The sequence below is a fragment of the Hemitrygon akajei genome, chromosome 7, assembly GCF_048418815.1.
Source record: "Hemitrygon akajei chromosome 7, sHemAka1.3, whole genome shotgun sequence".
Classification (NCBI taxonomy): domain Eukaryota; kingdom Metazoa; phylum Chordata; class Chondrichthyes; order Myliobatiformes; family Dasyatidae; genus Hemitrygon; species Hemitrygon akajei.
Window position 1 is genome coordinate 67,663,915 of NC_133130.1, and position 19,429 is coordinate 67,683,343.

Below are 19,429 nucleotides of genomic sequence, written 5' to 3' on the forward strand. Positions count from 1 at the left end.
ATACTGCGTAATTCCTTGTTGTTTTCCTTCTTGAATAAATCAAACATCAAACTTTGGTAAGAAGTTTGAAAATTCTACCATTCTGTGGCCTTAACTCCTAAATTGTGGGAGCCACTTAATGTCAAAGGCACTAATCCAGAGAGGCAACAAATGAGAATTCATGACCGGAATATGACATATTTTTAATGACTTACAATACCTGTAACAACAGTTAAAATGCTTGTCACATTGATAACAATTTCTATTATACTTTCTTTAACAAATCAACAATTCATTGCTAAAACCTGGCATGATTGGGATTGTCAGTTTTTTTGCAAAGACATTCAGGGTATCACACTTGATGATAAATAAACATATTTTTGCAGATGCCACTGCATTTATTCCACAAAACCATTCGGCTATTCTGTCAGATTATTTTGGAAAAGAGTCAAAACACTGGTTTCTCATGTCAAAACATTCACTGCTTCTTGGACAAGAGGGAACGAAAGAAAACTATAACTTTAAAACCCAGCTTTGATACTGATGTGAAACTTAATTAAATATCACATTAATTTCATTCACTCCATTGCAGAGCCTCTGGCTTGCAAGATTAAGTCAATTCTCACAAGCAACTGCTGTGTGCACTCATCCAACTGCCCTCAAAAGAAATTAAATTTAACTACCAGCTAGAAAAATCAAATACACTCAACCTTACAATGGTCCCTTGGGAAATCAGATGATGAAAATCTGGAAAAAGAATCATTCTCCCTTGTTATCACCAAAAGAAGATGATTCCACTTACCATTAAAACACCAAAGGACCACCAGTCCGCACTTTGCGTATGACCACGGCGATTGACGACCTCGGGAGCCATGTACTCTATTGTTCCACAGAAGGAATAGGCTCTCTTGTCATGGTCAACAGCTTCCTTGCTGAGCCCAAAGTCTGTGCAGCATAAAGGACTTTTAATAAAACTGAAACCTCGTCAGAGTGTCAGAAATGATGTGTGCAACTTGAATGTTCAATGTCAGTGCATCTCAGTTTGATATTCAATTTAATTAATCCAGTCTGTACTCACCTGTTATTTTAATGTGACCATCTTCATCTAGAAGTACACTGAAATTTAAAAAGCAAAAATAAACGATATGAGAAATCCTTCGGTGATGTAAAGTACTTAAGCTCATTTCCATATTTAAAACTCAGAAGTAACAGTCCTTTCACATTGTCAACAGATACGAGAACCATCTGATGATGGGTCTTGGCCTGAAACATTGACTGTTCATTTCCCTCCATAGATGCTGCCTGACCTGCTAAGTTTCTCCAGTAAATTTTTTTGTGCATTTATCCAGATTTCCAGCATATGCAATTTCTCCTGTGTTTCATAACGAAGCACAGGATCTAATTTTCCAGTTAAGGTTTTCAATAAAGAGAGATTATATTGGGCTGGATGGACAATAGACATCACATAGAAATATACTCACGCTGTACTACAGTATTCCTATCCTAACAGTCAGCAAGATGGTAATTAATAGCCTTCAGTCAGCTCAGTGACTCTGAATCATCAGCTATAGCCATGTTGCTAAGCAGAGATAACTTTTTGTTGCTAATAAGTAGATTTTGGACCCTATACCAGGACTGTGACTAAAGGTTAACCAGCATATAGACATCAGATTCCCATAAACTCATTCAATGTGTAAGATGTCGGTTGAGTTTATTTCCATTCATTCACAAATGAGTATGAAGTTTATTGAGAAAGTTAATCTTTATTGCCCATCCAGTAAGCTCCAGCAGAAAGTCTGAGCCAGCTTCGTGAAACACTGCAATCTGCATATTGAAGGTATTTCCCTTTTAGTGTTGGGTAAGGACTAAAAGTATTTTGGCCTAATGAAGTTGAAGAGACATTAGTATACTTCAAGAACAAGATGACATTTGGCTTAGGTCGGTATTGGAGATGTCCAATGATTAGGACTCTGTGGTATGAACGTTTCATGTCACCAAACAGCCGAACTTTCATATTGCCCAGATCTTACCATGAGCAGGAATAGAGTGCTTTACCATTGAACTTGTGAGTAAGATTACATTGAATAATCATTAAATATCTCTGCTTCTCATATGAAATAATAAGTCTTTGATGAGGCAACTGAAACTGCCCTTAGAAACTTCAGAAATATGCCCAGGGGCAGAGATAATTGGCCTTTAATAATTACAATTACTTCCTTTTTCCTAATTGTGATTCACTCCAACCAATATTCACATTCAAATAAATGAAATAAAACATTGCACAAATAATTTACTTTAAAACTACTGCCAAGACTTAAATATGACAGTAAGAAGTGAAAATATGGCAAGTCTGTCAACATCTGAACAGTAACAGACTTCAGATCTAACTGAGGAACTGCACATGAAGCATTTAATTGGCTGTTTTTGTATCCAACATCTAAAATATTACAGCGGTGACAAAGCTTCAATACTTCAATGGTCTTAGCAACGGTTGATGTTATAGCTCTTCATACATAAGTTTCATTCTGAGTTCACTTATTGAACTGCTGACTGCCTCTACTTGAGCAAAAAAGTAAACTCCTCATGGTGCGAAGAAGAATCCATGTGGAATTGTTCATGTTTTGGGTTGAGACTGTGAATCAGGGCTGAGAGCAGAGTGGAAAGCAACACGTCTTGATTTGGTAAAAGGTACACATTTACAAGGTGTTTTAAAGAAGACGAGGCCATTTGCTGAAATGATTTTATACATGTAGTGAACACAGAGTGAGTAAATACCTTGGCTTGAATAGCACTCTCCAACCCAGTCAGAGTTCCTCCAACAGTCTGCTTTTTAACCCAGATTTAGCATCTGCATTCTCTTGGGCTTTCTTTTGAAAATCATTTTCATAGAATTATACAATTTTTGTCATTTAGCAATAAGAGAAAATCCTGCTGAGTATAATCATGGCTCAAGATGTTACATCTCTGGATCAGAATGAAAATATTACTAAGGCACCAGTTTTAGCTACTACATCATTTGCTTGAAAATAGTGGAGCTGAGGTAAGAGATTTGATTAAAAGATAAAATCTCACAAAAGGGAATTCAATCTTCCACGTGGCCTACTGTTTCACAGGATGGAATTATCTTTAAAAGTGAAATATCATGCCATTTGTTCAGTTGATACCATCCAGCAAAAGTATTTTCCGCATTCTTTCGTATTTCAGTTAAATATCAAATTGCCGAATGGCATAGACCAGGGGTGTCAAACTCATTTTAGGTCACGGGCCGGATTGAGCAAAATGCAGCTTCATGTGGGCCAGATTAGTCGGACGCGTGCGAACGCAGCTTTCGTTGCCTCCGTTTTTTCAGCCTGCTCTCATGTGTCTCAGTCTCTGCTATAACTACAAAGTGTTTCACTTTACAAATTCCGTTTCTTATGAAGAAGACTGCCGAGCAAGACTGCCGAATAAACACTAAAAACCCTGAAAACCTGGTACCTGAATAAACTCAGCATTAGTCATATCATACGTCATAGGCTCTTCGATTACTGGGGCCAGCTTTAATAGTAATTAGATATTATCTCGCGGGCCAAAGATAATTCCACCACGGGCCGGATTTGGCCCGCGGGCCTTGAGTTTGACATATATGGCATAGACATTGTTCAGCTCTTTCCCTTTTATTTTTAGAGAGCAATGAAATATAGATTGCATTCCCACTGTTTCAGGCTGATTAGAACTTGAGACTGCAGGTTGAGAAGCAGACTACACAGCTGCTTTTACATTGGTAGAGAGCCAGTGATGACAAATGATTGCCCTCCTGTGGTCAACAGCTCTCGAGGATTAACAACTGGTAGCAAGTGGTGTTACTGCAATTATATTATGTGTCACATACAAGTGATTTATATATGCTGTATCTCTGTCTGTTTAGCTGTTTTTACATACTAGTCTGCACAGACCAGAAATTTATCACAGGCTTTCTTTAAAAGCAAAACATAATGCAGTTGAATATCATAAGTTCATGTAATATTCAGCTGAATACCATCTGTTAACATTTACATGAGCAATTTGTGACTGTTAATCTTGTCATTGTAGAGAAAAGAAACGTTTCTTACTTTTCTGGTTTTAAGTCTCTATAAATGATCCCAAGCCCATGGAGGTGATCTAATGCCAAAGCAAGCTCAGCTAGATAGAACTTGACATCTTCTTCTGTAAACATCACCTTCAGGGAGACAGTTACCAAATTAGCTGAATTTCAACCACACTAACATCAAATAAGGAAGGAAAAAGAACAATTTTAAATAACTATTAATGGTTATTTAAAGGAATGGAATGTATAAATATAGTGAAGTAGAAATTGCAGAATTTTTTTTAAAATTTTTAAAACCCTCATGTATTTGAAATATTTCTCTCAGGAAACTTAAATATATATACTGTACCAAGAAAAATAATTTACTTAGGGCCAGAAAGCATGCTGAGCAGTAATTATACCATTAGGACTGCATACAATAGTCCATATCTTCCAGATATTTCACACTGACATTAGTTCATAATTATCTGAAGTTCAAATTAATTCTAGTGATTTTCCCTTGACTCTTGGAGATAGCTGTGAACTGTGCAGCCTGTAGAGGAGTGAATAACTAACAGAAACTTCAGGATTTCCATGTTAAAATAGCATGCACTGAAATCCCAAAGCATTTATTAGATTAATGGCATAATGATAGAAAACGCTGTTAGTTTTCTTGTTACTACAACTGCAAAATTGGAATTGGTTTATTATTGTCACATGAACCGAAGTACAGTCAAAACTTGTCATGCATACCGTTCATACATAAGAAATAGGAGGAGTAGGCCATCTGCCCATCGAGCCAGCTCCGCCATTCAATAAGATCATGCCTGATCTGGCCATGGACTCATCTCCATCTACCTGCCTTTTCCCCATAACCTTTAATTCCTCTACTTTGCAAAAATCTATCCAACCTTGTCTTAAATATATTTACTGAGGTAGCCTCCACTGCTTCATTGGGCAGAGAATTCCACAGATTCACCACATTCTGGGAAAAACAGTTCCTCCAACAGATCAATTCATTACATAAAATATAGAACACCACAATGTTGCACCAATGTTTTAGCCTATTCCAAGTTGAATCTAACCCTTCCCTTCCACATAGTCCTTCATTTTTCTTTCATCCATATGCCTGTCTAAGAGTCTCTTAAATGTATCTGTCTCTACCATCACCCTGGGAGACATTCCGTGCACTTGATACTCTCTGTGCAAAAAAAATGCTCTGACACTTTCCTCCCACCACCTTAAAATTATGCCCTCTCTTACTGCTGCCTTGGGAAGGAAGTGCCGGCTGTTCATTCTGTCTTTGCCTCTTATCATCTTAAACACCTCTATCAAGTCACCTCTTAACCTCCTTTGCTTCAGAAAGAAAATCCCTAATAAGACATGCTTTCTAATCCAGACAGCATCCTGGCAAATCTCCTCTGCACCCTCTCCAGTGTTTCTACATCCTCCAATAATAAGGTGACCAGAACTGAACACAACACACTGTGTGGTCTAACCAGAGTTTTACACAGTTGCAGTATAACTTTGCGGCTCCTGAACTTCATCCCCTGACTAATGAAGACCATCGCACGCTATATTTTCTTAACCACCCTATAACCTTGCAGGGCAACTTTCAGGGATCTAGGGACTTGAACCACAAGATCCATCTGTTCCTCTCCAGAGCTCAGAATGCTGCCAGTAACCTTGCACTCCACCTTTGAATTTGACCTTCCAAAGTGTATCAATTCACACTTTTCTGGATTGAGCTCTATCTGCCACTTCTCAACCCAGTTCAGCATCCTATGAATGTCTAATTGTAACCTACAATGACCTTCTACACTACCCACAACACCACCAACCTTCATGCCATCTGCAAACTTACCAACCCCCCTTTCCACGTCCTCATTTAAGGCATTTATAAAAATCTCAAAGAACAGAAGTCCCGAAAGAGATCCCTGTGGAACATCACTAGCCATTGACCTTTAAGCTGAATTATCCTTATTAACATTCCTGAACAAAGGAATAACGCTCCCATCCTCCAATCTTCTGGTATTACTCCTGTGGCCAGTAAGGAAGCAAAGATCATTACCAAAGGTTCAGCAACCCCTTCCCCACTTCCTGTAGTAGCCTAGGGTTTAACTCATCTGGCCCCAGCGACTTACTTATCCCACTATTTTTCAAAAGTTCCAGCACATCTTCTTTCTTAACATAGACATGTTCCAGCATATTTGTCTATTCTATGCTGACCTCACATTCATCATGGTCCTTCTCACTAATGAATACTAAAGCAAAGTATTCATTAAGGACCTTCCCAACACTCTCCAACTCAAGGTGCATGTTTCTTCTTTGATCTTTTACCTGAAGTGATCAGTCCTATCCTCACTTCAGTCATCCTTCTGTTCTTCATACACATGAAGAATGCCGTGGAGTTTTCCTTAATCCTACTCACCAAGGCCTTCTCATGTCACTTTCTAGCTCTCCTAAGTTCCTTCTTAAGCTCCTTCCTGCTTAGCTTGTAACTCTCAAGAGCCCCGCCTGATCCTTTCTTTCTAAATGTTAAGTATTCTTCTTTCTCTTGATTAGGTGTTGCACTTTTCTTGTCAACCATGCTTCCTACACCCTACCATCCTTTTCGTGCCTCAGTGTGATAAACCTGTCTAGAACCTCTGCATGTGTTCTCCAAACAACCTCCAGATTTCTGTTGTGCACTTCCCTGAGTACATCTGTTCTCAAATTACACCTCCAAGTTCCTGCGTAACAGCATCATAATTCACCGTCTCCATTTAAATATTTTCCCATACCATCTGATGCTATCCTTGTCTAAGACTATGCTAAAGGCCTGTCCGCATATTTGTGTTAGGAATCCATCTTGGACACATTTAACAAATTCTGGTCCCATTTAAACCTTTTGCACTAGGGATTTACAATCATTATTAGGGAAGTTGAAGTGACCCATAATAAAAAACCCTGTAATTTTTGCACCTTTCCCAAAAGTGCCACCCCATCTGCTCTTTATTCTCTGACTTCCATCCGCACTGACTCAGTAGACAATCCCTCCACAACACCCTCCCTGTCTGCAGCTGTGATACTATCTCTGATTAGCAATGCCACTCCCCACCTCTTTCACCTCTCTCCCTGTCCCTTCTGAGGCATCTAAACTTCAAAACACCCAGCAGCCTTTGTGATAGCCAAGTCTCTGTAATGGCTATGTCAGGCAATGAGGTAGCACAGGGTAAAACAATAACAGAATGCAGAACAAAGTACAGCTACAGAGAAAGTGCAGTACCAACGGACAATAAGGTGCGAGTTCATTAGAAGGTAGACTGTGAGATAAAGAGTCCATCTTATTGCACTGGAGAACCGTTCAATAGTCTTGTACTAGTGGGGCAGAAGCTGTCTTTGAGTCCAGTGGAAAATGCTTTCAGGATTTTGTAACTTCTGCCTAATAGGGTAGTGGAGAAGAGAGAATGTCTGGGTGGGTGGGATCTTTGATTATGCCGGCTGCATTACTGAGACAACAAGAAATATAGACAGAGTCCATGGAAGGGAGGCCGGTTTCTGTGATGTCACGACTTTCTGCAGTCTCTTGTAGTCATGAGAAGAGCTGTTGCATACCAAGACTTCATACATACAGATAGGATGCTTTCTATGGTGCATCAATCAAAACTAGTGAGGGTCAATGGGGACATGCCAGATTTCTTTCCCCTCCTCAGGAAGTAGAGGCGTTGGTAGGTTTCTTTGCAATGGGGTCTACATTGCAGCTGAAATGTAAAACTAGTATGTATCTACCTATTTGACTGGCTTGCATGCACATAGAACACACATTGGATGGGACAGAAAGGACTCCGGTGGGAGGGAGCATGGTGGGGATCTTCAGATGCTAACTGTAAATTCTCAGATGTACCCTTGCACTTGTGAGCTGATACCCCCTGACTGGGGTGAGAGAACTCTGCACTTTGCAGTGCTGCTGGTGATGCCTCACCCTAACTTTATCAGCTGTCAAAGATCGAACATTTGTGAATAGTTTTGGTATCCAGTCAATATTAAAAACATAAAATTACCTAAAATAATTAAAGTGGTCATCTTTAAAAGAAAATTATAAAGTTCTTATATGAAATTAAATTAATTTTACATCAACTTAATTAAAGAAAGGAGAAGGTTTTCCTTTATTTGAATTATGTCAGATTCTTGCAACGGCACAGTTGTCATCTTAAAACTCCAGAGCACTCCATTCTAATATCGACCTTCTGGGTCTCCTTTATTTCATTTTTTCAGCAACAGTTGTGTTCTCTGTTTCACTGTTCCAGCATCTTTCTTTTCTGTTTCTTTCCTGTCTGCACTCCCTTGAGTAATATACGCTCCATACAGCTGCCATTGAAAATCTTCACCATCCGCTCTCAGTTGAGACTATTTCATCCATTTTCTCAGTCACCGCTCAACCACAGACATTCTCTTTGTTGTCCCCACTCTTCCTAATTCCTGCTATTAAAACATGACAGTTGACTAAAGCTTGCCAATTCTGTTGAAAAGCCATTAACCTGAAATGATAACACTTGCTCTCTCCACAGATACTACCTGCCCTGCTGAGAATTTGTAACATTTTCTGTTTTATTTCTGATATATAGTATTGTTTACTTTGCTATCAGAAAATTTCATCGAACTGTTCTTCTTATAGTTATTTTGTCCTACTGAAATCAATATGCCAGCGGTTATTATGGAAGGTTAAGATGGAATAGGCTCAGCAGGCAGATTTCCCACCAAAAATTCTGCAGAAGTCTGCATTCCCCAGTAGGGCTACATGAACAGCAGGAGCAGAAAAATGGGTTAAGATGGTAAAACTTGGCAAAACTACTTACAGAACATAGAACAGTACAGAGTAACAGATAGTGATTAGTTCCAATGAAGGGTCGTGGCCCAAAATATTAATTCTTTATTCCTCTCCATAGATCCTTCCTGACCTGCTGAGTTCCTCTAGCATTTTGTGTGTGCTTCTCTGGAGTTCTAGATCCGCAGAATTTCTTGTATTTAGTACAGTACAGGAACAGGCCCAGGAGCCCTCAATGCATTTGCCAATAATGATGCTAAATTTAACTAATCCCATCTGCTTGCACATGGTCTACATCCCTCCAGTCCCTGTCTGTTCATGATCTCATCCAAGTTCCTCTTAAAAATTATTAATTCCGCTTCACCACCCTTGCTGGGAGCCTGTTACAGGCATTTACACTTCCTGTGGGGAAAGAACCTTCCCTCATACACCTCCTTTAAACTTTCACTATAAAACAATGTCCGCTAGTATTTGCCATTTCTACCGTGGGAAAATACAAGATTCTGTAAGGTTGCATCTCAGCCTCAGACATTTCTTGACTAGAGACCCAATTAATCTATATTCTGTTGTACTCTTTGACAATCTTCTTTACCATCAACAACCCCACTAAATTTTGCATTACTTTTAAACTTACTAATCAACCCATCTGGATTTTTGAGCAGATCATGTATATATTTCACAAACAACACAGGTCTCATCACTGTCCCCTGCAGAACAACACTGGTCATCAATCTCCAGTCAGAGAGACACCATTTCACACAGCTTTGAATCCAGCCTAGCACATCAGCCTACCATGATGGACAATGTTGAATGGCCTACTAAAGTCCATGTCGACAACATCAACTGCCCTTCCCTCATCAATTATCTTCATCTTAAAAAACTTAGTCAAGTTTATAAGTCATGACCCATCCCATACAAAGCCAAGCTGACTATCCCTGGTAAGTCTACGTTTTTTCAGATGTGAGCAGACCCTATCCTAAAAACCTTCTCCAACAATCTCCCCACCATTGATGTAAGGCACACTGGCTACTCTCCAGACCTTTGGGACTTGCCTGTGACTAACAAAGATCTCTGTCAAGGCCCTAGTAATATTCTCCCTTGCCTCCTTCAATAATTTGCAATATGTCGCATCAGACTTATCCACCTTAATGTCTTGCAAGAGACTCAACATTTTCTCCTTCTTGATATTAACTTGCCCTGATTTCACTACCCTCCATGTGAATACCGGTGCAATGTTTTCATCTAAAACCTCACCGATTTCCTCTGGTTTCAGGCAGTTGTGTTTTTATTCAGACTATCAAAACAAAGGACATCTTTAATATCTTCACCATCTTCTACTTTACCATCCATGCTGCCCCTGCCCCCAAGTTATGGTGATAGATTCCTCAAGGAATCCAATGGGTTTCTGAATAACATATCTTCAGAACTTTCAACTGAGGCTACACAATGTACATAGCTGCTAAAACTATGACAGATTAACTGGCAGGGCCACAGTTGAAATCAATGGAAAGAAACAAAGTTAATTTTTATCTGTATGTGAAAGTATCATAAATAATTTAATTTTTTAGAATAGTCACAATCTTAGCTTTTTTATTATTACTTGATTAATATTTTCCCTATACTTATTTGCACTGTACTGCTGCTGCAAAACATCAAATTTCACCAAATATACATCAGTGATAATAAAGCTGATTCTGAAATTCCCTCCTGTATGAGCTGCTGATATTTCCTGGGTGATTTTTAATGTTCATATTAATGACCTTTACATGGAACAGCTGATAGCAAAGGCAAGACTAGACTCTGGCTGGAAGTTTGACATGCAGTGTGCCTGGGGGCTGGGAAGTATAACCAGTCACTTGCAATCTGAGAGTCCCTGTGCTACACTGCAATGAGCTGATGAGCTGGAAGTAAACTCATATTGTGGAAGTCTGCACCTGGGACCAAGCTGAAGAAACAGTGCGATCCTAGAGCAGGTGAGATCAGCAACAGATCTGTGGCATTCACTATACACAGACTGCTTTGAGTCACAAGATAGTAGACGGCAATAAAATGTAAAATAAAAGTGAAGGCACCATAGACATCATAAAAACTTCCCAAATATTATTAATACATTCAAAGACAATTAGTTAACATATCCCTGAATAATATGAATCTTTGGTAGAAATTTTCACTCTTCTAAATCCTCAAGTATTCATCCTCTGAGACTGAAGGCATAATTTGCTTTGACCATGGATGAAATCTCTTAAGTTTAATATGGGATTGACTATTAATATTTTTTGCCAACTTACCTCTTTGGATAATCTTGTAAAAAGGTCACCACCTCGTAGAAAATCTAAAATCAGGTACAATTTTCCTTCAGTCTGGAATGCTGCGGAAAAGACAAAACATAAGGTTTCTAATTTATTTAATTATTTGATTTATAGAAGGAACCACAAGGGAAATTATTTGAAAGGTTAGAAAGAAAAGCTGAGACAGGAAATGCACAAAACAATCATGAAGTGACTGATAGAACAAAATAAACAAGGAATGACGGAAAGGAAATGCAGTGATAGGCATTGAAATTAATTTTGTCAGAGAGGGTATCATTTCTGTAGGTGCAGAATGTCATAAAGAGACTACAATTATTAATCAGGTAATATTTCAATAGCCCAGACAATGACTGAAAAGATACAGGAGAATAGTGAAAATGCCCATATGATGATAAAATTCAAACAGAAAAACCCAAGAGCTGAATACAATAACGTTAACATTGCAATGCTTGAGGTCATAGTGTTGTATGGCAGAGAAATGGGTCCTTTAACCCACCATATCCCTACTGTTCTTTCTGTCCATCAACACTAATCACATGAGCCCACCTTAGGCCCATATTCTTTTTGCTTCATGTGCCTGTCTTTCAACATAATAATTATATCTGACTCTCACACCATCTCTGGTGAATCATTCCGATATCAACAACATTACGTAAAAAATACTTCTTTAAATTATTTTATTCTTCCATCTTAAACCTATGTTTTTGATACCCCTACCATAAGTAAAACATTCAGACTATTAACCCTATCTATGCCTTTTATAATTTGCTATATCTCCAATAGTTCACCTCCTCAGATAGTGTCAGTCCATGGGAAATAAACCCTCATTCCAAACTCTCCCCATAATTGAAGTATTCTTCACTATTAGCACCCTGGTGACTCTCTTCTGCATTTTCTCCAATGGAGCGAGTTCCTTCCCAAAGTGTGACAACCAAAATGGCATGCAGTACTCCAAGCAAGGTCTAACCAATGTTTTCTATTGCAATGTACGGTAATGCCCACACTTCTATATTCTGGTCCCTGACTTATGAAGATAAGCATGCCATGTGCCTTCTTCATCACTCAATCTACCTGTGTTTCCAATTCTGGGGAACTATGCATTTGAACCCCAAGGTCCCTCTTTCTTAGTGCCGTACAATTAACTGTATATTTCCTAGATCTATTTGACTTCCCAAAACACATCACATTATACAATAAAAAAATCAGGTGCTACCTTTTCAGTCTAAAGTTAAGAGAGGGGAAATTAAGCATTTTTTAAATTGGACAAGGATTTTAAGAAATGAAGGCTTCATTGGATAAAGAAACAATGTTATTATTCTTTCTTCTTTGTAACATGCATTGCTTTAAATTTTCAACAGGATCAAATCGACAAATGACTCCTGACCTCTTTAGTGGACTGAATCTAAATATCCATTAATCAAGTAACATACTGCGGATGAAAACCTCAAGAGAAATTCACTTTAACTTGTGTGACTTACTTATTTTGCAGACTTTGTTAGTTAACCAATACCAATGAAAAGTTTGAATGATAAGCACAAACTTACCGTAGTGCAACTTGACTATAAAAGGGTGATTGACTTCAGCCAAAATATCTCGTTCCATTTTTGATCTGACTCGATCACGCACTGAGGGGGCAAAAGTGAACAAGATTAGTGTAACAACATATGTTTAAACTATGTATCTAGTTTGGATTCTACTTTAGAATGATCTCTCAACTTATAAATAAACCACGAAATTAAATAGAGATACATGTTATTTCCAGATTCTTCATTGGAATCTAGAATAACATACAAAATGATGAAGAAATTTAGTGGGTCAGGCAGCATCCATGGAGGGAAAAGGACAGTTGATATTTTCAGGTTGAGACCCTTCATCTGGACTGAAAGATAAGGATGAGACATTCAGTATAAAGAGGTGGAGGTAGGGGTAGAGCAAGAATTGGCAAGTAATAAGTGGATCCAGGTGACAGGTGGGGCTAATAAGCAGACGAAGGAAGGGGAGATTGGGAATTTTGCTAGGGAGTGATATGTGTAAGTGACAAAGGACTGAAGATAATGGAATCTGATGGGAGAGGAATCCTACCAGCTCTTGCCTTCCCTTCACCTTTTCATTCTAGCTATCTCCTCTCTACATTTCAGTTCAGATGAGGAATTTTGACTCAAAATGTCGACGGTACATTTCCTTCCAATAAATGTTGTACAATCCACTGAGTTCCACCAGCAATTGGTGCATTGGGTCTTGTTGCTCAACAAATAGCAGATCATAGCAGACATCTCAGATAGAGGAAAATCAATGGCTCTTTAAGACTAAGTTGCAAAGTCTCCTTCAGACACAGTACTTCCATGTGATTCATCAAGAATCATGATATCGGTCTTTAATTTGGGTATTGTCTGAATATGCTTCTAATATCCAGCTTTCAAACATTGATTTGCCTGAGAACTTTATCAGTATATTAAAAATGTCTTGAAAATTGTAGTTAAGTTTCTTAGGAGTTTGCGAAAATTCAGCAAGACATCTAGAACTTTGACAAACTTCTATAGATATGTGTTGGAGAGTTTATCGATTGGCTGAACAGCCTGGCATGGATAAACAAATGCCTTTGAACAGAAAATCCTAAAAAATGTAGAGGATATGGTCTTGTCCATCACGGATAAAGCCCTCCCAACTATTGAGCACATCTACATGAAACACTGTCACAGGCAAGAAACATCTTCATCAAGGACTCTTCCCCCAACTGAGGTTATGCTCTCTTCACGCTGCTGCCATCAGGAAGAAGGTACAGGAGCTTCAAGACTCAACCACCAGGTTCAGGAACAGTTATTATCCCTCAACCATCAGGCTCATGAACCAGAGGAGATAGCTTCACTTGCCCCATCACTGAACTATTCCCACAACATATGGACTCACTTTCAAGGACTCTTTATCTTATGTTCTTGATACTTATTGCTTAATTATTTATTATTAATTATTATTATATCTTTTTGTATTTACACAGTTTGTTGCCTTATACATAATGGTTGTCTACCCTGTTGGTGCAGTCTTTCATTGATTGGTTACTGGATTTATTGAGTATGCCAGCAAGAAAATAAACCTGAGAGGTGTACGTATATAGTGACATATATGTATTTTGATGATAAATTTACTTTAAACTTTGAAGTATTAACAGAATATGAGTTTTCTCAACATTTGAGATATATAGGATCAACTCTAAGTTAATTGAATTTCAGATACTGATTCTGCCATTCTCACTCATATTACAGAAGACAGAGGAAGAACTTCGATACTATTGCAAGATTCCCTTGCAAAATAAGTGACAATTTCACCAATTCAAGGGAACCCCTAGTAAATGGCCAATCAAAATGGCGATAGTGTATTTGAGCAGGCATAGAGAACTTCAAATGTCTTCAATGGAAGTTATATGGAAGCCCAGCAAAAAAAAACCAAAAGGAATGCATAATCTCCTGTACCAATCATTGGTCTACCCCATCAAGCATCTTTTGCTTCACCTGTGGCAGAGTAAGTAAGTCGCATATAACCTTCAAAAGCAACCTTAAAACCACAGAAATGAAATGAAAGAATAATATTCTTGATCCAGAATGACTGCTTAAGAAAAGAAAACTTCCTCTGTCCTTGTCTTTTGATATTTCACTAGTTCATCTTTTACCTACCCCCACCATCGCTTTTGTCATCTGCTCTCTCCTCGCTTCCACAGTCACAGATCTTCCACTTTGGTCTTCCTTCCCTTCCCAATTTTCCTGTAAATTCAAACTTTTTTTCCAATTTTGGACTGAAATTTTAACTATATTTTCCTCTTTTCACAGATGTTGCTTTATCTTCTGAGGTAACCTTCATCAGTTTTGTTCTTTTTTAATAAAGGTGTTTAACACCTTTATTGTCCACACAGTCTCTTAATTATTAAGCATTTTAAACATTAATTGATCTATTTTCTCAGTACTTTTGAAATTCTTAACAACTAAATATGTTTCTTTACTGTTTTAGTTTATCAGTTAGGCACAATCCAACAACAGCTAACTCTTGGTGAATTTTCTCAAATGTTATATATACAAATATTCTCAAATGATTTCACATGTAGTGGATTATCTGCGCTACATTGACAAAATGGTGTCACAAAAGCAAAAATCTCCATTATAGCTGTCATCTCTGTTCTCTCTTCATACTCTTTCAAAATAGAGAGTCTTATGGTGGTCTGCAATATATTCCCACTATTAACATTCTCCCTTTTTTAAGACCATTTCCTTCTGTTCAGGAAAGTATAATACTTCTCTATAATCAAGATTAGCCTACACTTGCCAACACAGTAAAGCAGCAGCCTTTACAGACAGCATTACAGTTAGACAGGGTGGTGAAGATGACATTTGTCACTCTGGCAATTGTCACCTTCATCAGTCAGCGCAAAGAATACAGAAGTTGGTATATTATGCTGTAGCTTTACAAGATGTTGGTGAGGTTTTAGTCACCCTGCTGCAGGAAAGATGCCATTAAGCTGGAAGGACTGCAGAGGAGACTTAAGAATAAAGTGTAAAAGCAACTGAAAGGGTGAAGTACAGGGAAATGATACAGTCTGAGCTCATAATGAAGCAGTCTGTGAGGCCAAGAGTAACTACACTTCAAAAGAACTTCAGGTGCTGCAAAAATGCTGCAATGAACTACCAGCTCATATTTTTCTGCCTGGGTGCAATTTATTTGGGCCTTTTGATGGATAGGAAAGGTTTAGAAGGAGCTAGGCCAAATGCAGGCAGATTAGCACAGAACGGCCCTTGGTCAGATGGATGAGTTGGGCTGAAGGGCCTCTTTCTGTGCTGTTTAACTCTATGACCCACATCTCTGAAATGGGTCTCGAATGAAGTTTGAAAGCTACAGACCCATACCAAGTACATGAGGACGGGTCCTAGCTCCAATCATCCCCCAAGCACACAGAATCACAGAATGGTCACAGCACAGAAGGAAGTCCTTCAGCTCATCAAGTCCATACTGGCTGAGTGAAAAAGGACTCCAGTTAATCCCATTCCCTGCTCTCAAAAAATTTTCACAAATTTTTGTGAAAAAATTGTGCTCAAAAAGAGCTCAAAAAAGTGCTCGTCGGGTTCCCTTTTAAACATCACAATTTTCACAACTGAATCTATATTCCAGATTCTCACTGCTCACTGCACAAAATAAATGTCCTTATATCATTCTTGCGTTTTGCATCTTTATTCTTTGTACCCTAGGTCCACAAGACCTCAAGACATAGGAGCAGAATTAGGTCATTTGGCCCATCAAGTCTGCTCCGTCACTCAACCATGGCTGATCGTTTTATCCCCTCCTCAGCCCCACAACACTAACCCTTCAACATTCCTTCCTATCCCCTTCAACAGTGGGAGCAGACTCTCTTAATCTTTGCTATTTATACTCTTCATGATTTGAAATGACTATCTCAGCCACTTTCACTATTTCCTCTGTTCCAGCTTCTCCGAGTCATCTATATGGTTAAAGCCATTAGTTCTCGGAATCATTTTTGTAAACCTCTTTTCCATTCTCTCTGAAGCCATTAGGTCTTTTCTAATGCGTTGTAGCCAGAACTGGAAGTAACACCCTCGTAAACATGACAGTTTTTTGTACAGTTTCATTATAACTTCTTTATTCTTGTACTCTGCTTTCACTTATAAACTCTAGGATCTGTAATGTTTTAATTACTTTATCAACCTGCTGTTCCACTTTCATGGTACTATGCATATACTCCCAAATCTCCCTAATCTTGAATTTAATTTAGATACAGTATCTACCTTCTTAGAGGCAATATTTGCCTCTTCTAATTCTTCCAATCAAAATTTAACAGTTTACTCATTTGGTAATAACTTTTAGCTGCTATCTATTATATCTGCCCATTATACCAACCTCTCTCTATCTCCTTGAAGTCTTTTACTGCCTTCACATCTATTATAGAACTGAAGGACGGTATTAGAGTTCAAACACTTTGACTGCACTAAGGCACCAGGCATTTAATAACCTCATAAAAGTAGGAATAACTAAATTAAAATTTGAACCTTTTTCATTCCCATACAAAAGTCAATACTTAAAAATACATACACATCATTCACAGTCCAGTGTTTTAGACAGTATATTAGCACCTACTGTCATTTCAGGTTTGGGCAGCACAGTCACTGTCTCTTACACCAGTTGCTGGGAGCACTAGATTCATACTTGGTTAGATAATAGGGTTCTCTGGAGGCAGACTGGGAGAATGATCTTTCGGACTCATTTGTTTTGTTCTGGCAATTGCAAAATTCCTTTAGCAACTCCTTTATTTCAAAGCAAAAAGAAAAAATGGAAAATACTCAGCAGATCAGGCAGCATATGTGCAGAGAGAATTAGAGATAACATTTCAATGTGATGACCTCCCAATTCTGACAACAGATCCTTGGCCTAAAATGTTAACACTGTTTCTCCCTCCGTAGATGCTGCCTAACAACACTGATATTCCACTTCATCAGTTGGCCTTATTCCAAATCTGCTCAAGAAACATGCAGTTATTCTTAACATGGACTAGTTAACAATGCTTTAACTTGTTTAACAACAAGTCACAAAAATGTAAAATAACTGGATCATGTTTGAAACAATCTGGATCCTGAATGCTTTCTAATGCTCATTCCTGAGTTTGTGTGCAGCCAGGCAGGACAGGGTTAAAGCTCGTATGAAACTAATAGCTCCAGCTATTGGGTTTGATCAACCTCTGGCACTGATTCTGTGGAGTTTACACATTCTTCCAGTGATTTTATTAGTTTTCTCAAGGTAGTCTGGTTTCCTCCCACATCCCTAAAATTGGTCACTGCAAATTGCCTCTTGTGAGAAGAAGAGTCAAAGAATCTAGAAGGTGTTGATGGGAACATGGGGAGAATAAAATAGGTTAGAATAGAATGTCTATAAAAACATGAGTTTAATGGTTTATGCAGATTCTCTGGGTCAAGGAGCCTGTCCTTTTTTTGCTGCATCTGTTTATGACTAACCAATTGATCATGTCATATACTTGATCTTAATTTATGTCAGTGTTTAAAAATATTGTAGAAAATCTTCTGAACAGATGTTGACTCCTGCTGTATAAAATTAATTTAAGATCCTCACTATTTAACTGTTAACAATGCCCTTAATTTTATTGTTATCTTTATTGCCATACTATTTCATGGTTGATTCCTATAACAGATTGATTAAACTGATGCTTGGAGCTTTACACTGTTAATGTGATACTAATGAGCTCTTTATGATTGTGATCTCTCCAAGAATTTCTCTATTTTAAAACAATGTTGCATCCTTGAAAAATCAGACTAATGTGTCCAATTCAGATGAAACAGCTTGGTTGCTTTGACAAGTCCCCAAAATTTACTTGGTGATTTCTGGCTTCCCAGTTCTTTATAAACAGTAATCACAGATTTGATGTGAACAACAGTGTGCTAATGTATTTATTTTTTTTCATCTAGCACTCATCTGTCATATTTGAAATGAAACAGAAATCATCCTTTGTGAGAGATGCAAAACAGTTTGTATTAAATTAAACTGAGCTGGAGCATAAATTTCACACTTTTCACTTTGCACAGTGTCATTGTTAAACTACTTGATTTGAGGCTGTTTATGATTAACAGCAACTTGACACTATGGTTTTATTAACAAAGCACTAGAAAAATACATTGGATATCTCAGTGATAGCGCTGTTTATTTCAACATCATTCAATTGAACATTAATTTATTTCTGTTCTGGAGTGAAGTACAATAATGACTTTTTCCAGCTTGTTAAAAATCATATAAAAAAATGTGACCAGGCACTGACAACTTGTGAGGGGAACCAAAAAAAGGCAAATAGGGTAGTGAAATGAGACGATGGGTGGTGGAAGAAATTGAATGCTGAATGTTGCATCTTATTAGGAAGAATAAGTCACAATACAAACCACAGGACACAGTCCAAAAGGAGAAAAAATGGGATGGGGGGGTGGGGAATGTAAATCTCTATTGGATGAAAAGTTGTCAATTCTGGGCTATGGAAGAAACCACGGGACCTTGTGGATTTGTATAAAACAGTGGTTGAGTCATAGTCAGAGAGTTGTCTCCATTCTGGATACAAGATCTCTGCTTTAAAATAGAAGGATGCGTAAGGCTTACTAAAATGATTCTATGGATGAGAGACTCTGGTACTTAGGATGCACTGGAGAAGATGAAGTTGTTCTTCTTGGAGGAAAAGAGAATGAAAGTTATTGGCAAAAGAACCAAGAGTCACCAGCTTGTGCTGGGAACATGGAACAC

General features: G+C 38.2%; 1 protein-coding gene across 2 annotated transcripts in view; it reads right to left on the reverse strand.

Moving 5' to 3' along the window:
- rps6ka2 (ribosomal protein S6 kinase, polypeptide 2) overlaps window positions 1-19,429 on the reverse strand; it is a 162,095-nt gene that overhangs the window by 75,693 nt on the left and 66,973 nt on the right. For both annotated transcript variants that reach the window (XM_073051102.1, XM_073051101.1), the window contains exons 4-8: window positions 12,685-12,765; window positions 11,120-11,199; window positions 4,071-4,177; window positions 1,058-1,095; window positions 782-924 (exon numbers count right to left, since the gene is read on the reverse strand). In XM_073051102.1, coding sequence (XP_072907203.1) covers window positions 782-924; window positions 1,058-1,095; window positions 4,071-4,177; window positions 11,120-11,199; window positions 12,685-12,765 — 449 coding nt within the window. The remainder of the gene's footprint in view (window positions 1-781; window positions 925-1,057; window positions 1,096-4,070; window positions 4,178-11,119; window positions 11,200-12,684; window positions 12,766-19,429) is intronic.